Here is a 25,687-nt window from a genome sequence, read left to right as displayed (position 1 = left end):
ATTATATTTCTACGTGACAACATTTTTATCACATATGTATCTCTATAAATTTCTTAATGTCTCCCCAATTTGCTTCATTACTGCTCTACAAATTTACATGTTTCAGTGACAACAAATATTACTAACGAACAATGGACGAATATAAACAATGAACCACATCAAGTGCCATAAAATAATTAGTCTAATAAAACTCTATTATATTAACTTCACATGCAGCGCAAATAAACAGATATGTAAATATGCCACTGTAATATAGTAGTAGCAGTATTTCGTCTTTATATCTCTCAAAATAATATAGGCATGCAAGTAAACTAGATTTAGTTTATCAGCCAAAACATTTCATTATTCACTTTATCATTATCTATCATGTAAGATACATTGACTAATTTTAATTAACTACATCATCATATGCTTATTACTATTCTATATTATGAGATGACCCAAGCCATGCGTGTGAAAATAAACTTCAGCCAAAAGAAATTGTTTGAAGAAATAATAGTCTTATGGCTAAATGATAGAAATCATAACCTGTACTTTTCCTTGGCACAAATTGACTACCTATTGACTTGAGCCTCAAATGCACAGCGTGTCAGCGTCACTTCGAGAAACTAACGGTAGTGTCAACTGAGTATTTGTTAGCTCCGTACATTAATCATTTGCGGCTTTTACGTCTTCGTTTAAGAGACTTCATCGTATAGCTCTAAGTTCTTCGATCATGTGGGTAATATCTATGATACCATTGCTTTATCAAAATTGAATTGTGAACGTTGATATCTGATCTAGGCCACAATGAAAATTAAACATTCAATAAAGATAAATCCTTAAGATTGTTGTAAAAATTGGACCTATTCACAATATTCAACCATATTATTAATTTAGGTAATTCAAACAAATATTATAGAGAATAAATTAAAATTGAGTTCATAAGAACTTATCTTCTGATTGCGGTAATGGATGTCGGCAACCGTGAAGTATGCAACCACGATATCACAAAACATGAACAACCTGCGAAATATCAAACCGTGATACAATACCTGAGGCGTGCTGATCGCACTGTCCTTAAGGATTTATCCACCTCATGAGCGCAAATCCCCAGGATTCAACAGGTCCTTCCCGGATATGAATCATATCCGAGGTGACAAAACTAACAAGACATTATTAGACACTGGTGATGCAATCCAGGAAGATAACACCTCATTGTTTTTATCAGAAAGAATAAAATTGGCTTCGGTTGAAAATTGTGTGTGCCAATTCAAGCATGTATGTGCACTTCTTTTCGCACAAACCCCGCCTATATCTATATATAATCAGTTAAAATGAGGAAGCTCTCTCTTTCAATCTAACCATTATGGCTATTAACTAGGAATAAAAGGATAATGATACCAATTGAAAGTATAACGTGTTTGACCATATAAACACACGTTTAAGTTTTAATAACAAATCATTAATAATAATAATTATTATTATTATATAATATTAAAATAACTTTAAAATAAATTATTTTGATAAAATAGACAACATAGGTGTACTGTGGCATGAAGTGGTTGAGAGTGAAGTCTATGTGTTAATAATTTTCACATAGTGTTTATTCTCTGGTTGTCGGTTTAGACCGTGATTTTTTCTCCAATTTTGGAGTTTCCGTATTATATTCTTGTGTTGTTGATTGTGTTCTTTTATTTTCTCCATGCTTGTTTTTCCCAACACATGAATAGAATTATCAAAACTGTCACACAAAAAGAAAAGAGAGTAGAAGAGAGGGAGAGGGCAGCACTAGGACTCGCCAAACTTAAGGAATTTCTACACACTAAGTAAGGGGTTTGATGTTCTTCATAATTTAGAATTAATAGTTAACCCTGAGAGTTATCTGTGTCCGTAAGGGCTATCTATAATCCTCTATATCTGTGATTTTAAATTAGTAATTATAATTATAAGACTAATAGGAAGCAGGTCGATGAGCTTTGTCTCGTGAAAGTAGATAATAATGTGCTATTATGCCAAGTGAGTGTATGAATGAATTGCTTTTATAAGGTTTGTGTGGTGTCATATAAAGTAAGTCTATATGTATTGTTGTGTGATGCATATCCTGATAATGAGATTTAATTACACTAGAGTGATAAGTGTTATCTATTTTATTATTTGAGTGTTATGTCATGCGAGATGTAGCATCTCAGTGTATACCGTTATACATATGCAATTTGGAATAATTGAGTTGAGTTATGATTGGTCTAAATGTCTCATAAGTCGAGAAAATACGTTGAGAAACGATGTTGAGAAGTTACGTTGAGAAACGATGTTGAAAAATTACGTTGAGAAATGATGTTGAAAAATTACATTGGGACAACATTTTTAATGACTTGGGAGACTATGAATTTAAATGTTGAGTATTGTTGTGGTTTCGGTGAATTATTTTCTATTCCTTATATATGTTTGATTATTCGAACGACTGGTGTTTATTGATGCTTCATTCTAATTGCATTCCAATCTATTTTATTCGTGAATTCATCTCACCCTCGTTCTGGTTCGCTCTGCGGTGTGCAATTGTGTACACCGTAGATTTTCAAGTAGATGGTGAGTCATAACTAATGAGTTTAGGGAGCTTGTCCCTTGCTGCTTCAGTGATTGAGTCGCCCTATTAGGAAGCTGTCGGAAATATAAACTACATTTACTTTCCGTTAAATGTTTCTTTTGAAAAATGAATTGGTCCATGTTATTTGTTCGGTACATTATTATTATTATTGAATTTAGACTTTGAGAAACTTTCACTACTTAAATTTACAAGTCTACTTCCACTGTGTTTTCTTTAAATGTCTATTAATCCGTCACGTTGAAAATTAGTGACACTCTTTTTGGAATGAAAAATTAACGATTTTACAAATAAAATCAATGGGAATCTGAGTTGTTACACATAACACACGCAATCAACAATTTGTCTGTGTCTGCAACTTGTCCAGATTCAACTTGATCGGTATTGCTGCAGAATTTGCTGTCATAGTTTTGCTGTTGTTATAGTAATTAGGTGCCTATTTGGGGGGATTCTAGTGTGGGTAAGTGGATGATGTCTCCCACTGGTGAAGACTAATTTTCCACCACTAGATGTGTTGGAAATACAATGAATGGTGTGGATGATTTACAGGGAAATTGTTGCTACAGTGTATTAGTAGGTTTTTTTTTAATTTATCTTTTCTTTTATAAAATTTAAAAATTTAAAAAATTACAAAATTTAAAAAATCGTCAATAAACCCTAAAATCAGCTGAAAATCCAAAAAATAGGCCGAAAAACCAAAAATCGACCGAAAACCCAAAAAATCGGCCGAAAACCTAAAATCGGCCAAAATCGAAAAAATTGACTATAAATCCTAAAATCGGCCGGAAACCCGAAAAATCGGCAAAAAAAACCTAAAATCGGCCAAAATTAAAAAATCGACTATAAACCCTAAAATCGGCCGAAAACCCAAAAAATCGGCCGAAAAACCAAAAATCGACCAAAAACCCAAAAAATCGGCTGAAAACCTAAAATCAGCCAAAATCCAAAAAATCGACTATAAACCCTAAAATCGGCCGGAAACCCGAAAAATCGGCAAAAAAACCTAAAATCGACTATAAATCCTAAAATCGGCCGAAAACCCAAAAAATCGGCCGAAAAACCAAAAATCGACCGAAAACCCAAAATCGGCCAACATCCAAAAAATCGGCCGAAGAATCTAAAATCGTCCCTAAACCCAAAAAACTCAATTTTTTCGGATTATCGGCCGATTTTATGGTTTTCGGCCGATTTTAGGTTTTTCGGCCGATTTTAGGATTTATAGTCGATTTTAGGTTTTCAGCCGATTTATTGTTTTTGACCGATTTTTCGGTTTTTCGGCCAATTTTTGGGTTTAGGATCGATTTTATTAAAATAAATAAAATTAAATGAAGGAAATTCAATTACATTACCCAAACAAAGAATTTTACAATTGATGGAATTTCAACACGTTATCCAAACACTGGAATTTGAAAATCAAGGGAATTCAATTGAATCAATTGAATTGCTTAGTATTTAAAATCCCTTGAATTTCTAGAATCCCTCATCCAAACACACTCTAAGTTTTTAAAATCAAAATATATATAAAGAAACTGTATTAATTTCAAAACTTGATGCACCTTTATTATTGTAATTGTAAGGGTTAAGAAAAATAAATTTTACGACAATTTTTTAGGTTGAACAGACAACATTTGGGTTTTAATAGGTGGCCCATTTATGTTTTCACAATACTAGCCCATTTAGGTTGTTATTTAATTGAAGTTATTTATTTTAGAGTTCTACTTTTCGCACCCCAAGTATACATGCGCGCCTCCTGGTAATTCTAATTTACCCCTCGTTACTTAGGAAGCGAGTGTATAAAATTGTAAAACTGGAACACTGCACTTCGCATGCTAACTCGCGAATGTGTAAAACTGCAAAAATTGAAAAACAACACTTCACATTATAGGATGCGAACTAGTTCACCATATAAAAATTATTTTTTTGTTTCCTTCATTTTTTTTTTGGTACAAATGTCTCCTTCATCTTACATGGCAGTTAAATTTTTTCATAGATATCTTTATCTTTTCCATTCATAGAAAATTCAATAACTTCTTAATCTACTTTAAGCAAATCATTGATGTATAGAGATTACACTTTTTTTTTTTCTTCTGTTTCTTTCTCTCCGCAATCTCAATAAAATTGATGCACCAAATAAGGAAGCAAATTATACACATAAAGACAAATATAAATTCACGTTAAATAGTAAAATGTATTTTAGTTTCCATTCTAGGTAGTGAACTGTGTTTTTTTTTTTCCATAGATGAAGTGGTAATCCACTATCCTCTCTAAAGCCTTCACATGAACATAAAAATGTTTGTTGTAGAATGTTCCCTTCGTGATTTCTAACCACATGACCTTTGCGAACAGAGAACCCAGAAGTTTTGGCAAACCAACAATAAAACATGTATGCGACATCCAGCCCAACAAATTCATACTTTCGTACATCTGCTACACGAAAATTGTTTAAGTCGATCTTCATTATATCAGCCATATCTTTAATTACAACCGCTTCTACTTCACAACCATAACCAAAACTTTGATCCTCTGTATCATTCCAAATCTCATCAAATGACCCATCTAAACTTTCATCTGGGTTTGAACTACCACCTCCAACAGAGTAGCTAGGTCCCCCATTTGATATGTCAGTACCCAGAATTTCTTCTCCTATGCCCTGCAACGGTAGGGAATCAATATCACTGTTAAATCTTTGGATATGTATGAGTTTTAATATCTAATAATAATTACAATATTATATTCTCAATTAATAATTACCAAAGAGAAAAAACCGGAACAACCTCTAATAGCAGGTAAAAATCACTCTTCACGGGTGTGAGATATGTTTCACTCTCTCACCCTAGAATCTGCCCAACACCAAATGCTAAAGTAAAAAGAGTGACTATACAAATAGGCAACCAGTGCATCAAATACTAGTGCAGACCGATGCAGCATAACGGCATAATCATGCATAAAAAACCTACTCTATCAGCAGAGTTAAAAACACAGCATAACAGAAGACTATATAAACAGTATAACGCTCTGGAAATATTAGCTTTCGACCCACACAAAACTAATCAGCTACATACATTATTACTCGAAGGCACTGGAAGCGGAATGAGCTTCAGAATTTTAAGTTTTAGTGCTTCTATACTGTAAGGTACACAAGGGTAGTCAAAGGTTAGACAAAATGTACAGCATAGGTACTGAAGACGTGCCTCGAAAGAGCTATCATGGGCACGACAAGTGACATGGCAGCTAACAAGGCTCAGTCTAGCGTGGGAGAGTGAAGTAGGTCTCCCACCATGGGTGACTTTGTTTTAACCATAGATTCAATTATGTCATACCATAATATTCTACACCACTCACACTATATCACATATTCTCTACTTTCACAATTGTTTCTCTCTCCACCGTCTCTATCACACTCACAAAATCCATCACAACACACTCATTGGCACCTTCACCACATCACAACAATATTTGACAGCAGCAAGCAAGAATAAACTTACTAAATCTTTAAATATATTTTCAATAAGAACACCATTCAAAACTCAAAAGTCAAGAACATCACCATCTCCAACAAAGATCCAACAAAGAACACACTACTTCCTGGAATTTTTTATATTTTTCAAACAATGAAGAAGGGGAACAACATGATAGTTCATTGAAATTAAAGATTTAATCTTACTATAATTTGTGTGATAAAGATTCAAGCTTCAATAATTTAATAAAGAAAAAATCACTACTTCCTTGAATTTTTTATTTTTTCAAACAATGATAGTTCAATCTTGACAAGTAAGAATTGAAATTAAAGATTTAATCTTACTATAATTTATGTTATAAAGATTCAAGCTTCAATAATTTAAGAAAGAAAAAATGAAGGTATGTGTTCAAATTTTCATTTTGTGTATCAACCACTCCAATGTTTGAAACCACATAATAAGTGTAACAATTCCCTGCGAAACCATCAATATGTGATCTCCATCGGGAGGCTCGGGGGGTGGTGTAGGAACGGAAGATGCCCGTGTCCCTTGGAACTCCCCGTGTTTCAATTGAAAATTGTGATCCGGTGGTTTTGGCGGTGGCGACATTAAGTTGTTCTAAACGGCTGCATTATTAGGTGGTTCAGGTGGTAGCAGAGGGTTCGATGCTGCAGCAACTGGTGTGGTGGTTTAGGTAGTGGTGTCTCATACCATTCTGTGAAAGTTGCAAGGCTTGTAAGGTCTGACTGAACCTGCTTCCCATTCCAGCCATTAACTCTAGCCACAGAGCCTAGAATTAAGCTAGTCCAAGAGGGCGGAGGCTAGGGTGAGGGAGCCTCTCATATAGCTCACGGGTGAACTACCAAAAGATTGAATCTGGACCATTCGTTGGTGAAAATGCATGATACATACGCCACACTGTATCAATGTCCCTCTCTTCTCTCTCTACCTTTACCTTGACATTTTTCTCAATGTTCATTAATGTTCTTTCCTAATACACCTAATACAATGTTTCAGAATTCAGATGCTTCCCCTAATGTTCTTTCCTTCATTTCTCTATTAATCTCACTATCACTTTTTTTTCTTCATTCAAATTCTAACACTTTCTACATCCTCTCAAGATCAATTTTTAAAAAATTTATTTTAAAGTTTTTTAATTGAATTGAAGGCTTTTGAAGCTGAAGTTTCTAAAAATTCATGATAATCAATGGAGTTTCAAGTCTTAAATCTATGTTCCATCACCTTGGAAATTTCAAGAATGGTCAATCACCACTTCAGAGGAATCAATAGAAGTTATGGAAAAGGTTGAAATTGACGAAAAAGTAGAGTCATAACAAATCAAAAAAATACAAAGAATAAAAAGAAATCATGAACAATAATCAGGAAATGGAAAAAATACGAAGTAAAATAAAATCCAGGTTAACAAGAGCATGGAGAAGAAAGGGAAAAATATGGTATAAAAACTTACACTAAAATATATAGACCTCTAAATCTAACGGCCATTAAGAGTTGCCACTGGTGAGAGATATGATAGGCTCTCTCACCCTAGCATGAGCCGTCCAAGAGAGAACACATTGCTCACACATTTCAGCAAACACTTGGTGGGCAAAATTGAGTAAACCAGATTGTGCATAAAATTGTATTTGAGAATTCCAACAATGTAAGTTTTAAAGGGTCATTGCATATAAATTTTAGAGTGAAGACTCATTTTGATCCTCACAAATTTTTTACCGGACAATTTAGTCGTTAACAACAATAAAATCCAAATTTTTTATATAAACAATTCTCCAAATAATATGTAGTTATATGACAAGAAAATTTTAAAATTTTGATTGAATGTTACTATTTAAAATACTATCAAAATTTAAAAAATTAAAACATAATAGCAACATTCACTTACTTCCCCTGAAGCTACGTTCACGAACAATGGATTTTGACTGTTTGGTCTACCCTCCATGACTCAAAGCCTACATATTTAACAGACATAGCAAATGTTTAACCATCCCTATTTCATAAACATATCTATGAAAATCTTTATGAATTTGAGGCGGATTCTAGCGTGAATAGTCGACAAAAAATGAAGGATTTAAGGGAAATAATTAAGCCGGATAAACTTACCTCAAAGAACCTTCCGTTGTCTTCACTTTGCTCTGCTTCTCGATCGATCCAAACCAGTTGTCTTTGCTCGTTTGATTTGCTACAATGAAAGTATGAATATTGATTTGCTACAATGGAAGGATTTGAAAATTTGAGGTAAAGAAGGGTTTGTCAACTTGTTTAGCCAATTCAATGTCCTCGTCCACACCAACTTGTTAGATCTTAAATATGTTAATTTTATTTAGTTCAATGGTTATGGACTGGAGGAAGGAGCAATGCGGTGGATCCTGCGGTGGGGGGAAGGAAGAAGATGGAAGGATTTGTTAGGTGAGAAAGTATTTGTTTTTGTTAATAATAATAATTAAAAATATTATATTCTCAATTCTCAATTAATAATTAATAATTACTTAAAAAATAAAAATAAAATAAATACAGGAACAACCTTTGATAGCCGGTAAAAATACTCTCTCACCAGTGAGAGATATGTTACTCACACCCACGCTAGCATCCGCCGCCTATTTGATTAGTATTTATCATGGTGTTTTTGGAGGGTACTGTAATCAATATCAACTTGTTGGATAATTTGGATAATTTTGTTCCATATGCGTGTGGTATTGTTGTGGACAACTTGGGCTGTGTATTCAATTCAATTTCAATGGCAGCAGCACCTATAAAAAATATCCAACTTCAAAAAAATTATGGGGAAGAGATTTTAAAATAAAGGTTAGGATTTGTTTGAAAGAGATTTGTTTGAGTATTTTATGGTTGTATATGTGGACTTTAATTTTTCAACCTTTCGATTGATCTAAAGGTTAGGATTTGCTGATTGAGAGAGATTGACCAAAAATAGAATCGAGAGGATCCAAGTCCTAAAAATTATCTCTAACAAAAAAAATCCATAAACATACATACCGCATCCATAATTGTGTTGGGATTACCAAGGAAGAATTTAATTTTCCCGTGACCATAACCATATATCATACTGTCAATAGTTATGTAAGACTATCTCCAATGATGATACTTATATGTTTAAGTACCGGTACCTAATATTAGGTATTCCCATTGGAGCAAAACTAAAATGGTACCTAATAGGTACTGGTTCTATAATAAGACATAGTACCTATATAATTTTTGTGGGATCCATTTATAATGATGTACAGTTATTGAAGGGATGTGTTATTAATGAGACCAATTTAGAATTTTTTTTAAGAGGTTTTGGGTTGAAGGGATTGAATACTTATTATATACTATTATTAATAAATTATAAATGAGTGATGTGTACACCTGAAAACCAATTAAGTACTAAAAAAATGTGTAGCTTCATTGTGGATTCTGTAAACAAAATTGAAATAATTTTATAACAAAACAATTATTCATTTGTCAAGAAGAGAAACATCTAATATATAATCTTAGGTGTTGGTAGCTCAATTTATTTTGAGCTCATGGTTACGACAGAGTAAATATTTAGAAAATACTTTAGCAATCAACATAATAAAATTACGGCCAATTCTAACATGGAAGAACTCATCAAGACTTCCAAATTCCTATTATTATTATTATTATTATAACGAATACGAATTTTATAAAATCGACCGTTGGATTGAAAATATATATCTTATAGAACATTCATAATTTTTTTTAAAAAAAATCAAAAGTTATTTGTTATGTTATTGAGATCCATCAAAATTAATGGTTTATGGATTTTTATTGAATACCGTTAATTTTGATTGGTCTCAATAACATATCAAATGATTTCTGATTTTTTTAAAAAAAATTATGGATGATGTAAACGATATAAACTTTCAATCCAACGTTCAATTTTAAAAATTTCATATTCATTACAATAATATGGACAACCCATACACCATATAAGACTTGGTGAAGTCTTCTATGTTCGCAAAAGCCCAAATTGTTATATATGGTGCGCTGATTCTTCTTACGGGCCTGAAGCTTGCATTGGCAGCAATTATCATAATGATGGGAGCAGAGCAACAAAAGTCTTCGCCATCTGACTGTTGTTTTGCTTTTATTGTCCTATCACACTCACAATAGGAGAGGACAACGATAACGATTAAATTTTTTTTTTTAAACATTATTATAAGTTTGTTTTTTTTGTTGAAGAAGTTAGATTAGTCCATCCAAATTGACACCAGAGAGAATCGAACCTCAGACCTCAAGAGGAGCACACTCTCAAGCCAATACCAATACATATTATTATAAATTTGTTATGTTAATATCGGACACTATCCGACACTGAAACACACTTAATTTAAATGTTATCGTGTTTTATATATGTACGTATGATACATTACGAGAACGACATCTTTATCATCAGTTGAAATTGAAAATGATTGACGTAACAGAATAACTGATTAAATACGTTTGTTTTTTCAAAAATTACCCAATTTTTTTTAGAACAACAAGTATATTAGTTACGGGCAAAAATGAAAAAAACATAATGGTTTATTGTTTCGGAGTTTTCTTTTCAATGTTGTTTTTTCTAAACTCTCTTTTCATAATTTTGAGGTATTTATGTATCAACTAATGAGAACAAATCATATGCATGTGAAATAAAAGTTGATTAACAAATTAATTATGAGTACCACATGTAAATCTACTTATGTGGCTTATTCTCATTGATTAGTAGATAAATACCTCCAAATTATGAAGGAGTAGAGTATGTTTCACCTTCAAAGTCGGGAGGTAAGAAAGAATTTTCATGGATCGAACGTAAACATCCATCTTTCCTTCCAATTTTCTATATTAGACTCCACCATTAAACCTTTAGTATTGCTAAAGATATTTGTATGGTTTATTATTTTTATGTATTAGATAATGACTCTTAAGAATTGTGCTTTCCTCAATTCCACTCACGCAATAGAGCCATGAGGTTGTTATGAATAAATTCACGCATATACACTTCTATATATACGCTATGCATTCACTATCAAGGTACACACATTGCATTTAATTCATACACGCTCATCTTGAACTGTTCCTGACATGAGGGTTATAGTGCTAACATTTTTGTAAGTACCCTTTCCTCACTATCCCTAAAATCTTCGGCCACAATCAGAATTACATCTTATCTCATCGAAGAAAAACCATCTAATTCTGGTACTTCATATTAAGTTGGGTACTACGTACTGTACTAGAGTGTTACCTTGGGTATATGTCCTTATTCTTTATTATAAACTTCTATAAATAGAGACATGTTCATAGATAGGAACCATATCCAACAACATATCATGAGTTTGTTTTCAATGTCATTCCTTTTCTTATCTCAATCCATGTTTTCTACCCTCTCTACCATTGGCCACTTTCCAAATATCCAAATATTATTCAAGTCTAGTAATATTTTTTCACTTTTATTTTGGTGTTCCATAATAGCATTTATAGCAACATTTTACCAAAAGAAATGCTCAAAAAAGGTTTATCTAGTGGATTTTGCATGTTATAATCCTTTACCTAGATGGAATTGTAGTAAGGACAAGTTTATAGAACAATTAAGATGTGGAGGACATATTAAGGATGAGAGCATAGATTTCCAAAAGAAAATTCTAGATGGGTCTGGATTTGGAGATAAGGCTTATGTGCCAGAGCCCTTACTAGAAAACCCACCAAACATTTGCACTATTGAAGCAAGGAAAGAAACAGAATCGGTTATTTTTGGTGCTATTGATGAGCTTTTATTGAAGACAAAAATGAAGGTTGAGGATATAGAAATTCTTATAACAAATTGTAGCATATTCAATCCTTCACCTTCTCTTAGTGCTATGGTTGTTAACCATTACAAGCTTAAGCATCAAATTTTGTGCTATAATTTAAGTGGTATGGGTTGTAGTGCTGGACTCATAGCCATCGACCTTGCCAGACAACTCCTACAGGTTAGAGTATTTTAATTTATATTTTCAATTTTTTTTTGTCAAATAGTCTAGTAGCTAGAAATCTCATCCTTAAGATGAATAAATGGGTTGATCGGAGTTTGAACACTCCTCCCTGCAAATAAAATTGATTCATATAATTACAAATAAATTATAGATTACAAAGAAATTATATAGATCAGTTTCGGTTGAAGGAAAATATTATGTTTTTTTTAACACTATCCTTAATAATTTGAAGATATTTATCTAACGACCAATGAGAATAAATCATATGCATAAGAAGTAAAAATTGGTTAAAAGTTTTTTTTATTGAAACGGAAAAATTGGTTAAAAGTTAGTTATGGTACCAGATACAAATCTATTTATATGACTTAGGCCCCGTTTGGATTAGCTTATTTTTGAGCGTATGCAAACAGCTTATGCAGTTTTTATGTATTATTATAAGTTTGTCAAGATAGTTTATGATAAAATAGCTTATAAAAATACAATTTTCACTAGTGTGAACTTATAAAATAGCATAAAACCTAATTTACATTACATAAGTTTTTTGCATAAGCTCAAAAATAAGCTAAATCAAATCGAACCTTATTCTCATTAATTGTTGAATAAGTATCTCCAAATTATCAAAGAGTTGTATAGTTCTCACCAAATATTAATTACTCTGAGTTCCTAAATACTATATGATATCATAGTTTTATTTTTTGTTGTTGAAAGCTTTCATGGATTAAATAACAAAAATTTGACCAACGTTACTTGGTTCAGTGACGATTGGCTCTGAACTTAGTAGGGAGTACCACAATTTGATCCCCATAATTATGATCGAGATGGGATTGAAACCACTTGATATCAGAACTGACTCCCGAACCAGATTAAACTGGTGGTAAAAAAAATAACGAAAATTTGTACTAGTATCAAATTTTTATCAACTGCTATTATTATTATTATTATTATTATTGATCATTTGGTAGATGTAATGCATTAATGATGAAGAAGTTGGATTTAGCATCATACTGTAAATGATATAATTCAAATATATCATAGGGGTGGATGTTCGTACAATCAATATGCTGGAAATAATAAATATTATGCTTTAGGGTTTTGTAAGCACAATTTAACATAGAAATGGTGGATCCAGGATCTTGAGTGATATGATGCAAAAAATTTCAACAATAATTATTAATAACTAATGTATATAAATTAAAATATTAAAATTCTAAATTTTAATATAAATAATATCCATATTCCTCGTTTAGTCATTCTATGTGATCAAAGAAACTTATAAAATATAAATAACAAAATAATTGAGCTAATGTGGTTTATAAATTTTCCATAAGAACGAATATGAGAGTCCCCTTCTCTTGAGAACTTAAAGTTAATACACAAACATAAACTTATAATTAAATTACTATAAAATGTTAAAGGTAAATGTTAACATATATATATATATATATATATATATATATATATATATATATATATATATATATATATATATATATATATATATATATATATATATATATATATATATATATATATATATATATATATATATATATATATATGCCTTTAAATCACATGTTAAGAAAATAAATATTAAAACATTTTTTTTATGTTATTAAATGCAAAGTTCTGTATTTAAATATTTTTTCATGACCATATATATACTACCTCCGTCCCTAATTATAAGACCTTGTTTGACCACTGTACGTATGTCAATGCACAAATTTGATCACTAATATTTTTAATTGTCTATTAGTAAAAATTATAAAAATGTAATATTTTGAAAATACTCATCAAAACAAATTGAACAAGATCTTATATATTATTAGAAAAATACGGTCAAAACAAGGTAAATGAATATTACATTTTTGTCAAACATGATCTTATAATTAGGGACGAAGGTAGTATTAAACATTACATATGCGAACTGTAGCTTTGTGGCGACTTCCCATTAGCTAATATATACATCCTGATCATATGTGTGAGTTTTTTTATTTTTGTTTTTACATGAGTTTGAGTTGAGTTTTGCAGTTTTGCCTGAGTATAGTTATTATAACTCATCAAGTATTTAATAAGTAATGGATAAACATAAACAAAAATAAACATATATAAAAAGTAAAAGCCTGTTATAAGCATATTTGAAACAAAAATATAAATGTAAGTTTATAAAGTAAATGTGTACAAGTCTATAAGAATGCACCTACCAAAGTCAATACGGAAAAGACAGTTGATGAAGTATGAAGTGGGTGAATATATAATGGTGCAAAATTAATATGCATACAGTTGATGAACTATGTTCACAAGGACAATACAATATTTTCTCTATTGCAACCAATTTAAAATTACTAAATATCGAATATTTGTATTTGTACTAGTATATCAAATTTGTTACCAACTGCTATTATTATTGATCATTTGGTAGATGGAATGCATTAATGATCATATAATATATTCTCATAATACCTCATTTTGTGATTCATATGTGATCAAACAAACTTATAAATAACAAAATAATTGAGCTCGTGTAGTTAATAAATTCTTCATAAGAACGAATATGAGAGTATATCCCTTTTCTTGAGAATTGAGTCTCATTTTCTTGAGAATTTGCGAGAGTTGATACACAAAAATATATTTATGAATTACTATCAAATATGTTAAAAGAAAATGTTAACGTATGCCCTAAAAGCACAAGCAATATTGAAAATATTCTCTTAAAATTTGTACATTCAATTTTTTAAATATTAAATTTTTTAGGTTATTAAATGCAAAGTTCTGTATTTTTAGATAGTCTCACTTGTTAATATGTTATCCTTAGAGTTTTAATTCTAGTTTCCACTGGTGTGGCTTGGGTCTAGTACCCCTCGTACTTAATCCCAAGTTGTGAGGCAGTACTAATAGTACTTATTTACCCATCCAATATATGCTATATTCTTTTGTTGTTAAAAAAAAAAAACTCTAGATCTAACACCACATGTTAGCATGACCCTAAAATAAACATATATGCGAGGACCAATAACATTCCCTACGGTAGCTTAATTTGTGGCTACTTCCCATTAGCTATGATCATGTGTCTGAGTTTGTTTTTTTTTTTTTTTTTTTTTTTTGGTTTTTACACGAGTTTGAGTTTTAGTTTTGCAGTTTTACCTGAGTATAGTTATTATAACTCATCAAGTATTTATTAAGTAATGAATAAACATAAACAAAGATCAACATAATACCTTAAATTGCTCTTGGTCTAGAAGTGCTATTAAATGTGCTTTTTTTATTTTTTTTTACAAAAGAACACAATATTCACATTCAAATTCACAAAACGTACATCAATGGAAATTATTACATATTCAATTTCGCTAAAAATTAATAAGGATGAATCTGCGGACATGCTCACAACAACTGAGTTAATAGCATAAAATGGCTAAATGTCTATGACAAAGCGTACAATTTATATGATAAAATTTGAATGTCCGGAATTGTCATGCGACCGGATCTGCACTGAATTTGGATCGGACAAATCTGCAAATCTGAACAAAGCAAACACTTTAACAGGAAATCAAAACAAATACCGTACCAAGACAATAAAAAACACCGCACTAAGACGGAAAATCACGAAGATAGAAAACTTGAATGAAATCTAAAAATATGTGGATAAACCCAAAATTGATCCTAAATCACCCCTCTTTAATTGATAAACCAAAAAGAAAAAAACAAGAAAATAATGGTGGCGGCAGAGGGAAGAGAGAATTAGGTTAGATCACTTTAAATGTGCACTTTTTTTTTTGATAAAATTTAAATGTGCACTTTTAAAACTCAAATTTGGTGTAGTTTAATAAGTTTAAGGAAAATGCTAATGAGTGCTCTTCAGACACTCTTTAAGGATTATAAATAGTAAGTTATTATAAATTTTTTATGGAAAAGTATAACAGCATTGGAAATCGAAATATTTATCTTTTTTAAGTTAATAAATAGTTTCCTTAATTGAAATCCTAAAAGAATATTTCAAGGCATTTGTTAGCAATATCTTAAGTTTAAATATTATTTTTGTTTTTATTATTATAAAATTCCTTTCTTACTAAAACTAGGGGTGACAAAACAGATCGTGCCCACCGGACTGACCTGTTTGACCCGTCATTTTTGACGAGCTAGGATGAAATTTTCAGCTCGATACCTTAAGTTGGTCCGTCCCGCCTAACCCGCATAAAAAATGGACATTGGCTGTACGGATTTTGCCCGCAAGCTTTATTTATTCTTAAAATAAAATTTGAGTAGTGCATTGAGGAACTCAATCCACTATTTTATTTTTTCCTTTTTATTGGTAAAAAATTGATATTTTCCTCTTCCTTATATAGATATCCGTATTCCATATACTTCTAAAACTGGATTTTCATGTTTTTGAACCAAGTGGATTATGTTGGTGTTTTAATGTGTGTTTGTTTTCAGTTTTTTGTGTTATAGTTAAGTTGTTTTGTTTAATTTTTTTTTTTTACTTAAAGTTGTTTTGTTTATGTCGTTGAATAATATGATATTGATATTAAGATTTGTTGAAAAAAATATTGGCGGGCCAGCCTGCCGACCTGCCTATAATAAAATGGACTTAAATTTTGAACTCAAACACCTAAACGTGACGAACCGGCCCAGTTTGCAGCCCCTAACTAAAACCAATGACGGTCCACCATTAGACAAACCACAAATTAAATCATTTATTTAAATTTTTTTTTTTATATGTAGCCTCTGTTTTTAATTCCATTATTTAATATTTTATAGGTACATCCAAACTCATATGCCTTAGTAGTGAGCACAGAAAATATGAACAATGGATATTACTTGGGAAACAACAGATCAATGCTTGTCACAAATTGTCTCTTTCGTATAGGTGGTGCAGCAATTTTACTCTCAAACATTTCTTCAGATTCTTATCGTTCAAAGTATCACCTTAAACACACTGTTCGTACTCACAAAGGTTCACATGATAATTGTTACAATTCAGTGTTTCAAAAAGAAGATGAAACAAACAAATTCACAGGAATATCGCTTTCAAAAGACTTAATGAATACAGCTGGTTTTGCACTTAAATCAAACATCACAACACTTGGAAAATCTGTTTTACCTTTAGTAGAACAATTCAAATTTGTTTCAACTTTTGTGGTAAAGAAGTATTTTAACAACAAAGTGAAGGTTTATACACCTGATTTTAAGTTGTGTTTTGAGCACTTTTGTATTCATACTGGTGGAAAAGCTGTTCTAGATGAGGTACAAAAAGTGCTTAGATTAAGTGATTTTCAAATAGAGCCTTCAAGAACGACACTTTATAGATGTGGTAATACTTCAAGTAGTTCTATTTGGTATGTGTTGGCATATTGTGAAGCTAAAGGGAGAATAAGAAAAGGTGATAGGATTTGGCAAATTGCATTTGGATCTGGATTTAAGTGTAATACTGCTGTTTGGTGTGCTTTAAGGGATGTTGATCCAATTAAGGAGATTAATCCTTGGATGGATGAGATAAGTCAGTTTCCTGTTGATGTTTCAATTTGAAGTGGGGATTTTGCATAATGAAAGTTGTTGTTGCTGTTGATGTTTCATATGAAGTTTTTAGGGTCATTTTAGAGTCGTTTTTAATTATTTTGAGTCAACTCAGAAAATATGAAGATTTGAATGCACAACTCAGAAAACAGGTGTTCAGAGTGGGCAGGATGTGTTCCAGCATTAGTGTATATTCATCTAAAAAATAACTATTAATATTGTATTAAATGAGAGTAATTAATGAATATGTGTTGTAGTGAGATTTGGATTCTCTATAGTTTTCCTAAATTTTTTATAGGGTGCTGTTAACATGTGCATATAGGGGACATGTTAAGAAATAATAAATGCTTCTTTATAATAAATGATTCTTTGTTGTGTCCCACTTATTTTACTTAGAAAGAAGCATTATTTTTTTACAGTAATTGAAAGAAGCATTATTATAAAGTGTGTCTCATAAATTTCTTTTGACAAAAATACCCTCAATTATATGACGCACATTTACACACCCATGTCTGCATCTATACAACTTATCACTATAAGTATTATTATTTTATTTTTTTTGAAACAACACTATGAGTAATTGAGTATCAAAGCATCAGCTATAAAAAATAGTAGCATCTTTTGTTAGGAAGCTTTTTGGGCCTAGATTGATTGAGCTTGGCCCAACATTGTAAGCCTATAAAAGGCAGCCTTGCAATTGAATGAATAATGGATCATTGATTACCAACAAGTGGTATCAGCTAAGCCTTTGATCCAAGACCTGAAAATTTTGCGCGCGCGCCAACTGCCATTCAAGAACAGCAGTTTCTTTTCCGGTGACAGTTAGGGCAGTTACGGTGGTTGTTAACCGTTTTCTTCATCTCTCTTGCACGCATTCATCTTTCATTCAGCTCATTCCTTCCTCTATTTCGAATTACAATGTCAGAAACCTCCAATTTTGCTCAACCATCCATCCCAAAGTTCGATGGTTATTATGAGCATTGGGCTATGCTTATGGAGAATCTTCTCCGATCGAAGGAATACTGGACAATGATTGAACATTGGAGTTCTTGCAGCTCCGGCGAATGCAACGGTGGAACAACAACAACTTGCAGATGCAAGTAAGCTCATGGATTTGAAGGTAAAGAACTATCTTTTCCAATCTATCGATCGAACGATTTTAGAAATCATATTGGAACGTGACACTGCAAAGAACATTTGGGACGCAATGCGACGCAAGTATCAAGGTTCAACCAAGGTAAAGCGTGCGCAATTGCAATCCCTAAGGCATGAATTTGAGATTCTTGAGATGGAAGAAAGTGAATCTGTCACTGAATTCTTTGCAAGAACTCTCAAGATTGCAAACAACATGACTGCACATGGTGAAAGGATGGAACAAGTAACAGTAGTTGAAAAGATTCTTAGATCAATGACTGAGAAATTCAACTATGTGGTGTGTTCAATCACTGAATCCAATGATGTAACTACTATGTCCATAGATGAGTTACAGAGCAGTCTTCTTGTTCATGAGAAGTTAATGAAAGGGAAGAAGAGTCATGGTGTCACAGTTGGAGAGGAGCAAGCTCTCAAGGTTTCCAATGCTGGTAGAGGGAGAGGTCGTGGTTCTTCCTCAAGAGGGAGAGGGAGAGGAAACCAGAGTAAAGAACATGTAGAATGCTTTAAGTGTCACAAATTGGGACACTACAAGAATGAATGCCCTGATTGGGATGCAAATGCAAACTATGCTGAGTTTGGTAGTAAAGAAGAAATGCTTCTGATGGCTTTTTCTGATATGAACACTGACTGCAAGCATGAGGCTTGGTACCTTGACAGTGGCTGCAACAATCATATGGTTGGCAACAAAGATTGGTTGTTTGAATTTGATGAAAGTTTCAGAGAATCAGTGAAGTTAGGGAATGACTCAAAGATGTCTGTAATGGGCAAAGGTAACGTGAAATTAGACATGGAAGGAAATATAAAGAATAAAAAAAAAAATTACAAAACTCTATACATGTTGCAAGTGTTAAAGCATAAAAGGAAGGAGAAAAAAAAATAGAAAACAGAATACCTGATATGGCTTTGAACCATGAAGAAAAGATTGTGCATTTGGGCTTTGAAGAAAAGACAAATCCATGGTTAACACTTCAATTCACCAATGTGTTGTTATTGTTATTGTTGTAAATAAATGTGCAAAGCAGTAGAAGTATAACAGACTCTCAGTCTACCACAAATTAGCGGGAAACTGGAAAAATTTAGGAAGAGTAATAGTCACAATGCCACGTGTCACTTTACCAAAAAAAAAAAGAAAATCGATAAACTAGAACCTTTCTTCAGAAAACCCAGTATCTCGTGCTTCAGCAAAGGAATTGGAACCTTTCCTCAGTCCAACCTTGACCACAATATCAGACTTTGCTTCAACAAGTGAGTCCATTAGATTTTGAGCTTGAGTCAGTCCCTGTGATCCCCAACCAATAACACTAATCTGCTTAATCCCTTTGAAATCGAGTGGGGCGGAGATTTTGATCGCCGACACTGAAAAATCGCGGGGATTTTGATCCCCAGCCAATAACATCGGCGAAGAGTTAGGGTTTTAGAGATGAGTTTGGAAGAAGAGGAAGATTGGAGTGCGATGTTGGGAAAGCTTCTGGTAGTGATCGGTTTGGTTTTGATTTCAGAGATGACAGAGATAGCCGGAGAACACGATGTGGTGGCCGCCATTATCGGAGGAAGAAGAATAAGCTGCTGGGAAACGAAAGAGGGAGAAACAAATCGCATATGTTTGTGTTACAGGGTGTGAGGGTAATTTTGGCAAAATACAAAATAATGCATCTTTTTTTTTATATTTATTAGACTGAAATAAATTTCCCCCTATTTTTTTTTGGATAAGCAAATAAATTTCCCCTTTATTCAAAATAAAATAGGTGGGACCAACACACATTTATTGCTTCTTATCATGTGCATAAGGTGCACAAGTTAACATTGCCCTTTTTTATATTTAGGCAAAACTCTAGAGTACTTTGGTTTTTACAACATACATAAATATACCTAGATGTATAAAAAAAAATGTATCTAGATATGCAATATTCTCTCTCTCTCAGTTCATTTTTAGTTGAATGTAGGTGAATTTAGAAAAAACAAATTTAGAGAATCCAAACCCGTTGTAGTGTGTGTATGTAAGTGTGTTTGTGTGAAATGGAATATGAATATTATAATACAAGGAAATAAATGTACTAATATTTTTTTGGAATTTGTGCATTTAATTTTTTAAATATTAAATATTTTGTATTATTAAATATAAATTTTTTATATTTAGATATTTTAATATGGGTACTTAGGGTATCTTATCTTGACCCTTAATTAAATTTTTCACTTTTAAAAACTCATAACTTTTGTAAAATAAAATGCAAAATTATCATAGGACAAATTAAGATTAATAAATCTATAAAAAAAACTCACATATAACTTAAATCAGTAAACTGCAAAAACCCACACATGATGTAATCCAAATCTTACATGATGTAAAGAACACACGTAATTGTTAGCTCAGTTCGGTGAAACTACACCTACCTTGGTGGATACCAATCCAAGAAAGGAAGACCACTACGTCGAATCAATACTTAGTCTTACAACGCACACCAGCACCTATTGATGTGTATGCCTTTTCTTAATCCTAGTGCACCTTCTACTTAGAGGTTCACTCTCCATAAATATGAGAACCTACTCACTTTCCCACGATCATCGTGCCTGAGCAATCGTAATTCTTTTATCACGAGTTGAACGACCTGTTCAACCTGAACACTACCTAACTCTATTCCTTAGCACCTAAGTTCTAGAAAGAGTAAGTATGATATTACGGTGAACACAAGATCTTTGACTCACAAATTCTAGCTTTGATCTAGAGATTCTTCAATATTTCCTAGTATTGAAAACGTTTGCTTTAGTCTTCTATTTATAGAGATGCAACTCTCGTTGATTTGCTTGAGTTTGAGTTGCATATATCATAATAGGAATTAGTTTCAAAATAAACTTTGTTTTAAAATTAACTCTATAAGATAAAGATTCAAATAAATAATTTCTTAAGTTAGTTATGACTTCCAATCGTATCTAACATTTAGGTTTGTCAACAAACTTTTGTAACAAACCATTTTTCTTCAGGCAATCTTTAAATCGCGCCTTTTAACAATCTTTAGAGAGATTCATGTGCGCTTGCATTGTTTTCTTCCTGTACAAGATGTTCTACTCAAGTTGGGACATCGTGTTCAACATGTTGTACATGAACATCTGCTCTGAACATGTTGTTAGTGCTGAGCAAGATGTCCTACTCTAAATGAGACACCTTGTAACAACCCAGATTTTTAACAATAAAATAATTTTTTTAAAAAAAGACTTTATTTCCTTAAAGAGTACGACTAAATTCTTGTTTTTATAAAGAAGAATAATTATCTGAGATTACAAGTAATACTTATACAATGATACAATGTTTCATTTAAATTACAAGTTAATAAAAACCCCAATTGTTTATCCCCGCGCACGCATCAAGTAAAAGCACCAATCATGATCATCTCCTTGAGTACCTAAAATATTAATTGTAAGGGTCAATTTTCTTATCCAAATATTAGCCAATGTATTATGGCAAATTTCATTGTATTTTCTTTATATTGATGTACCTTTGTATTTGGTATCCCAAGCTGGAATTGTTGTGACCACTTTCCAGCTTGCGGGATGGTGTTATAGATATAGTTAGTTAATAATTAGGAGCATCAGTTAGTAGTATGTTGATGCCTATATATAGGCTTTGATGTATTCTTTTATACTCACTTTTCTCATTTATAATATTTTTTCTTCATCAATATTATACATTTTTGAGCTATTTTCTCTCATTCTCTTATGAATGTCATGTTTCTTAACAGTATTAGTTGTTAGTGTTTTTCCGAGTAAATTTTTGGAAAACGCAATGATTTCTCTGAATATGTAAATGTTGGTAACTCTACCCAAAATGTCGAGGATTTGAAGAAGCAAATACACACTTATACAATCTAAAGTCAACCAATTTATATATATTTTTGTAGAGATTAATGAGCAACTTACACAAACTCAACCAATTTATATATATTTTTGAAGTAATATATACCTCAATTATTACAATTGTCAATAATCAATGATATTACAATAACAACCTTATAATTTCCACTCTCTAATACATGCTTTCACATACATTATTTTTAGTTTTCTCTTTTAAATATCATTATTTTATTTGAGTTCTTAAAAGCAAATATCTTCCTCACAAGGCGCAAGTACTTACACACACACCAGTTTTATTCAAACACTAAGCTCAAAATTATAATATATAAGAGGCTGACAAACCATTTGATGTTGAAAACTATTTCTTGTGATACTTAAGAAGGCCGGGGATGTGTATATTCATCATATAGTCCTTCCAGTCAAAGCTTGTGGGGTCAAAATCCAATTCATCATTCTTTGTTTTAAGATTAACCTTTGTTGCCATCCGCAAAATTTCGACGTTGGTATCATCAAAGCTGTAATTATGAAAAGTAATATATATTGGGAAAAAAAATTAAATCATACAAATCAAATTTTATAATAATTAAAGGAAATAAATTGACATACATGGAATTAAAATACGCATATGGTTTGTATAATTTTGCCAAATGCTGCAGCACTCGAAATTTTCTGCTTTGGTTGTCATAAACATCTTTGAAGCTATTGCGACATATTTTGTTCACCAAATTTAAGACCTTGAAAATGTGTCAAATATGTACAAATGATTAATTAGTATAATAATTTCAACATGAGCCAATAAAAATAGGTTAATTTGCATTTTTAACTCCCTAATTTTCACAAATTTGTGATTTTGGTGATTTAACTTTCATAATAAGCATTTTTGTCCCCATAACTTTTACAAACTTGAAATTTTGCCCCATGACCAAGTCAACAACACATATGTGACAAGTGATTCACATGCCACGTCAGCATGTCTTGCCACGTCTACAATGACTCACATTGTAACTTTACCATATGTTGCATTGCGTTGATTTCGTCAAAATCAGTGGGGGACCATCCGTTTGTAAAATGGGTTAAAGTTAGGGGGTCAAAATCGCAAGTTTGTGAAAGTTAAGGATAAAAAATACTATTATGAAAGCTAAAAGACCAAAATCGTAAGTTTGTGAAAATTAAAGGCAAAAAATACAATTTAGCCTAAAAAACAGTTGTTACTAACAGCAAAGCTAGTAAAAAATGCTGTAATAGTATTAATTAAGCATACCATTAGTAGCAAGACAAATCGGATTATCATAAAAATGTTGAAAGCAGCAAAGCTGTTCACCACAATTCCCTTGGAAATGATAATTGGCTTTCCATTTTGATTTATGCAAGGGGTTTTCATGAAATAATGATGGCAAATATTGTGTAGATCAGAAGATTTGATAGGATTTCTTAATGATGACGAAATATGGTAGATAAAATTCTTAGGAGGTTCGTTTGAATGAAAAAAAATGGCTGTCATCACACAATTGATGACCATGTCTGCAGGTATCTGCATATTATTATCCAAAGTAAATTAAAGTACACATATCATATAAGCACAAAATAAATAATAATATGCATTGAAAAATTTGCATTGAAATTAATTTTAAGTGCACAAGAGTGGAGATAGAGATATAATATGATAAGAAGTTGGATAAAAATAAGATAAAATAGTTGTAAGATAAACATGATAGCATTATTGACTATACTTTTTTAACTTTAATTGTAACTTCTTTATTTTTAACCATGACATGTAAGATACCCTGATAAAAGATTACATATATTTTATTGAAATTAATTCTAAATGATCCAATCCGATTCATCCATCAAACATAAAAATCATTTGACAAGATCCATCAAGTATCATATTTTTAACACACAAATATTCGTCCAATTTTTGAATAAACAATATTAATTTCTTTTAATGAATAAATACCTTCTAATATAATAAAATATATTTTCCATATATGCATGAACATTTTTTAAAAAACCAAAGTATGAGTTTTTTTTTTTTTATTTTAAAAAAACAGGATATTTATGTTAATTTAATAAGTATATAGATATCATTTGAAAAGGTTTGGGTCATTTTGATTCTTTTATTTTCTATATACATGTTTTTCTCCAACAACTGACATCAGAGCATTTTGGTTTGAATCTGGGAGGCAGTTCTTATCCGCCGTGAAGTTTAGACTAGAGAAAATTGATGGAAGAATCATATTTGGCTTGTGGAAAATCAAATCAATGAAGTGCTAATGCAATCAGGATTACACAAGGTGTTCTAGGCATGAAGTTGTTCATGTGGCACACAGACATTGGTAGACATCGATGCAAGGTGTGTGATGATAGCGTGCGGGTATTGTTTGACATTCATGCAAGGTACACGGTTATCTCGATGGCTGATGAACTTCTGAAGAAAACCAACATGGAAGTTGCACCATAAATGTTCAGCGCGGTTTCAGGATGTTGAAATTCTTGGCATGATTTAGTTTCAAGTGAAGAAAATTCATGGGATGGTTTAGTTTCAAGTGTAGTGTACTCTTTATGGTGGAGTATGATAATTTAATTTGTCGGTATAGACAATGAAAATTATGATTGTCAATGAAGACAATGATTATCGTTGTAGACAATGAAGATAAAAGACCATTACAGTAAAGGTGGAGATTGTTAAGGTTGATTGCAATGTAAGTCCCACATTGCTAATGAAGGAAAGAAGGTCAACAAAATTATACTGGAGAAGTCCCACATTGTTTAGAGAAGTGAAGGGTGCGAAAGCTAAATGCTATATATAGAGACCTCAAGTTTCTTGTTTCAACACACTAAACAGTAGCACCTGAAAACACTTTAAGTTTATATTTGTGTTATTTTTTTCCTTCTCTTATACTCTTGTTTTATAGTATATATTGTGACTCTTTGAGATGTAGTTCAAATATTTACTTTGGAGAGTGTGGGTGTACTGGAGTCATAGGGTGGTTGAGAGCGAAGTCTATGTGTTGTAACAATTTTTACACAGTGTTTATTCTCTGGTTGTCGGTTTTGACAATGACCGTTGTTTTTCTCCGATTTTGGAGTTTCCACATTATATTCTTATGTATGTGATTGCGTTATATTTTTTTATAAGAAGAGGA

General features: G+C 31.8%; 3 protein-coding genes across 5 annotated transcripts in view; 1 reads left to right on the top strand and 2 right to left on the bottom strand.

Moving 5' to 3' along the window:
• Positions 1 to 4,715: 4,715 nt before the first annotated feature.
• Positions 4,716 to 8,477, bottom strand: LOC123882057. Of its 3 annotated transcripts, none has more exons than XM_045930843.1 (3): positions 8,161 to 8,477; positions 7,943 to 8,009; positions 4,716 to 5,234 (listed from the first exon to the last, which is right to left on the bottom strand). In XM_045930843.1, exons 2-3 carry the CDS (start codon positions 7,997 to 7,999, stop codon positions 4,728 to 4,730), a joined length of 564 nt encoding a protein of 187 aa, XP_045786799.1. In that variant the 5' UTR covers positions 8,000 to 8,009; positions 8,161 to 8,477; the 3' UTR covers positions 4,716 to 4,727. The 3 variants fall into 3 exon arrangements, 1 of the variants encoding a protein (XP_045786799.1); XR_006799686.1 differs by lacking the exon at positions 4,716 to 5,234 and adding an exon at positions 5,281 to 5,424; XR_006799687.1 differs by lacking the exon at positions 4,716 to 5,234 and adding an exon at positions 5,431 to 5,710.
• Positions 8,478 to 11,114: 2,637 nt separating this feature from the next.
• On the top strand, positions 11,115 to 17,800 carry LOC123881872 (3-ketoacyl-CoA synthase 2-like). The gene is made up of 2 exons (XM_045930625.1): positions 11,115 to 12,026; positions 16,785 to 17,800. Exons 1-2 carry the CDS (start codon positions 11,352 to 11,354, stop codon positions 17,550 to 17,552), a joined length of 1,443 nt encoding a protein of 480 aa, XP_045786581.1. The 5' UTR covers positions 11,115 to 11,351; the 3' UTR covers positions 17,553 to 17,800.
• Positions 17,801 to 22,553: 4,753 nt separating this feature from the next.
• The window catches only part of LOC123923571 (fatty acyl-CoA reductase 1-like), a 12,408-nt gene continuing 9,274 nt past the window's right edge, over positions 22,554 to 25,687 (bottom strand). The window contains exons 8-10 of the mRNA XM_045976265.1: positions 23,803 to 24,072; positions 23,148 to 23,275; positions 22,554 to 23,056 (exon numbers count right to left, since the gene is read on the bottom strand). Coding sequence (XP_045832221.1) covers positions 22,900 to 23,056; positions 23,148 to 23,275; positions 23,803 to 24,072 — 555 coding nt within the window. The 3' untranslated portion in view covers positions 22,554 to 22,899. The remainder of the gene's footprint in view (positions 23,057 to 23,147; positions 23,276 to 23,802; positions 24,073 to 25,687) is intronic.

The sequence above is a fragment of the Trifolium pratense genome, linkage group LG4 (genome assembly GCF_020283565.1).
Source record: "Trifolium pratense cultivar HEN17-A07 linkage group LG4, ARS_RC_1.1, whole genome shotgun sequence".
Taxonomy (NCBI): domain Eukaryota; kingdom Viridiplantae; phylum Streptophyta; class Magnoliopsida; order Fabales; family Fabaceae; genus Trifolium; species Trifolium pratense.
The sequence above is the reverse complement of the archived record's forward strand: the minus strand, read 5'-3'. Positions and strand labels throughout refer to the sequence as shown.

Excerpts from the sequence above, each read along its gene's own strand:
- LOC123882057 (XM_045930843.1), bottom strand. The coding sequence starts at position 7,999 with ATGGAGGGTAGACCAAACAGTCAAAATCCATTGTTCGTGAACGTAGCT. Across the intron at positions 5,235-7,942 it reads TGAACGTAGCTTCAGGGGAA|GGCATAGGAGAAGAAATTCT; the intron begins GTAAGTGAATGT and ends CTACCGTTGCAG.
- LOC123881872 (XM_045930625.1), top strand. The coding sequence starts at position 11,352 with ATGTTCATAGATAGGAACCATATCCAACAACATATCATGAGTTTGTTT. Across the intron at positions 12,027-16,784 it reads TTGCCAGACAACTCCTACAG|GTACATCCAAACTCATATGC; the intron begins GTTAGAGTATTT and ends AATATTTTATAG.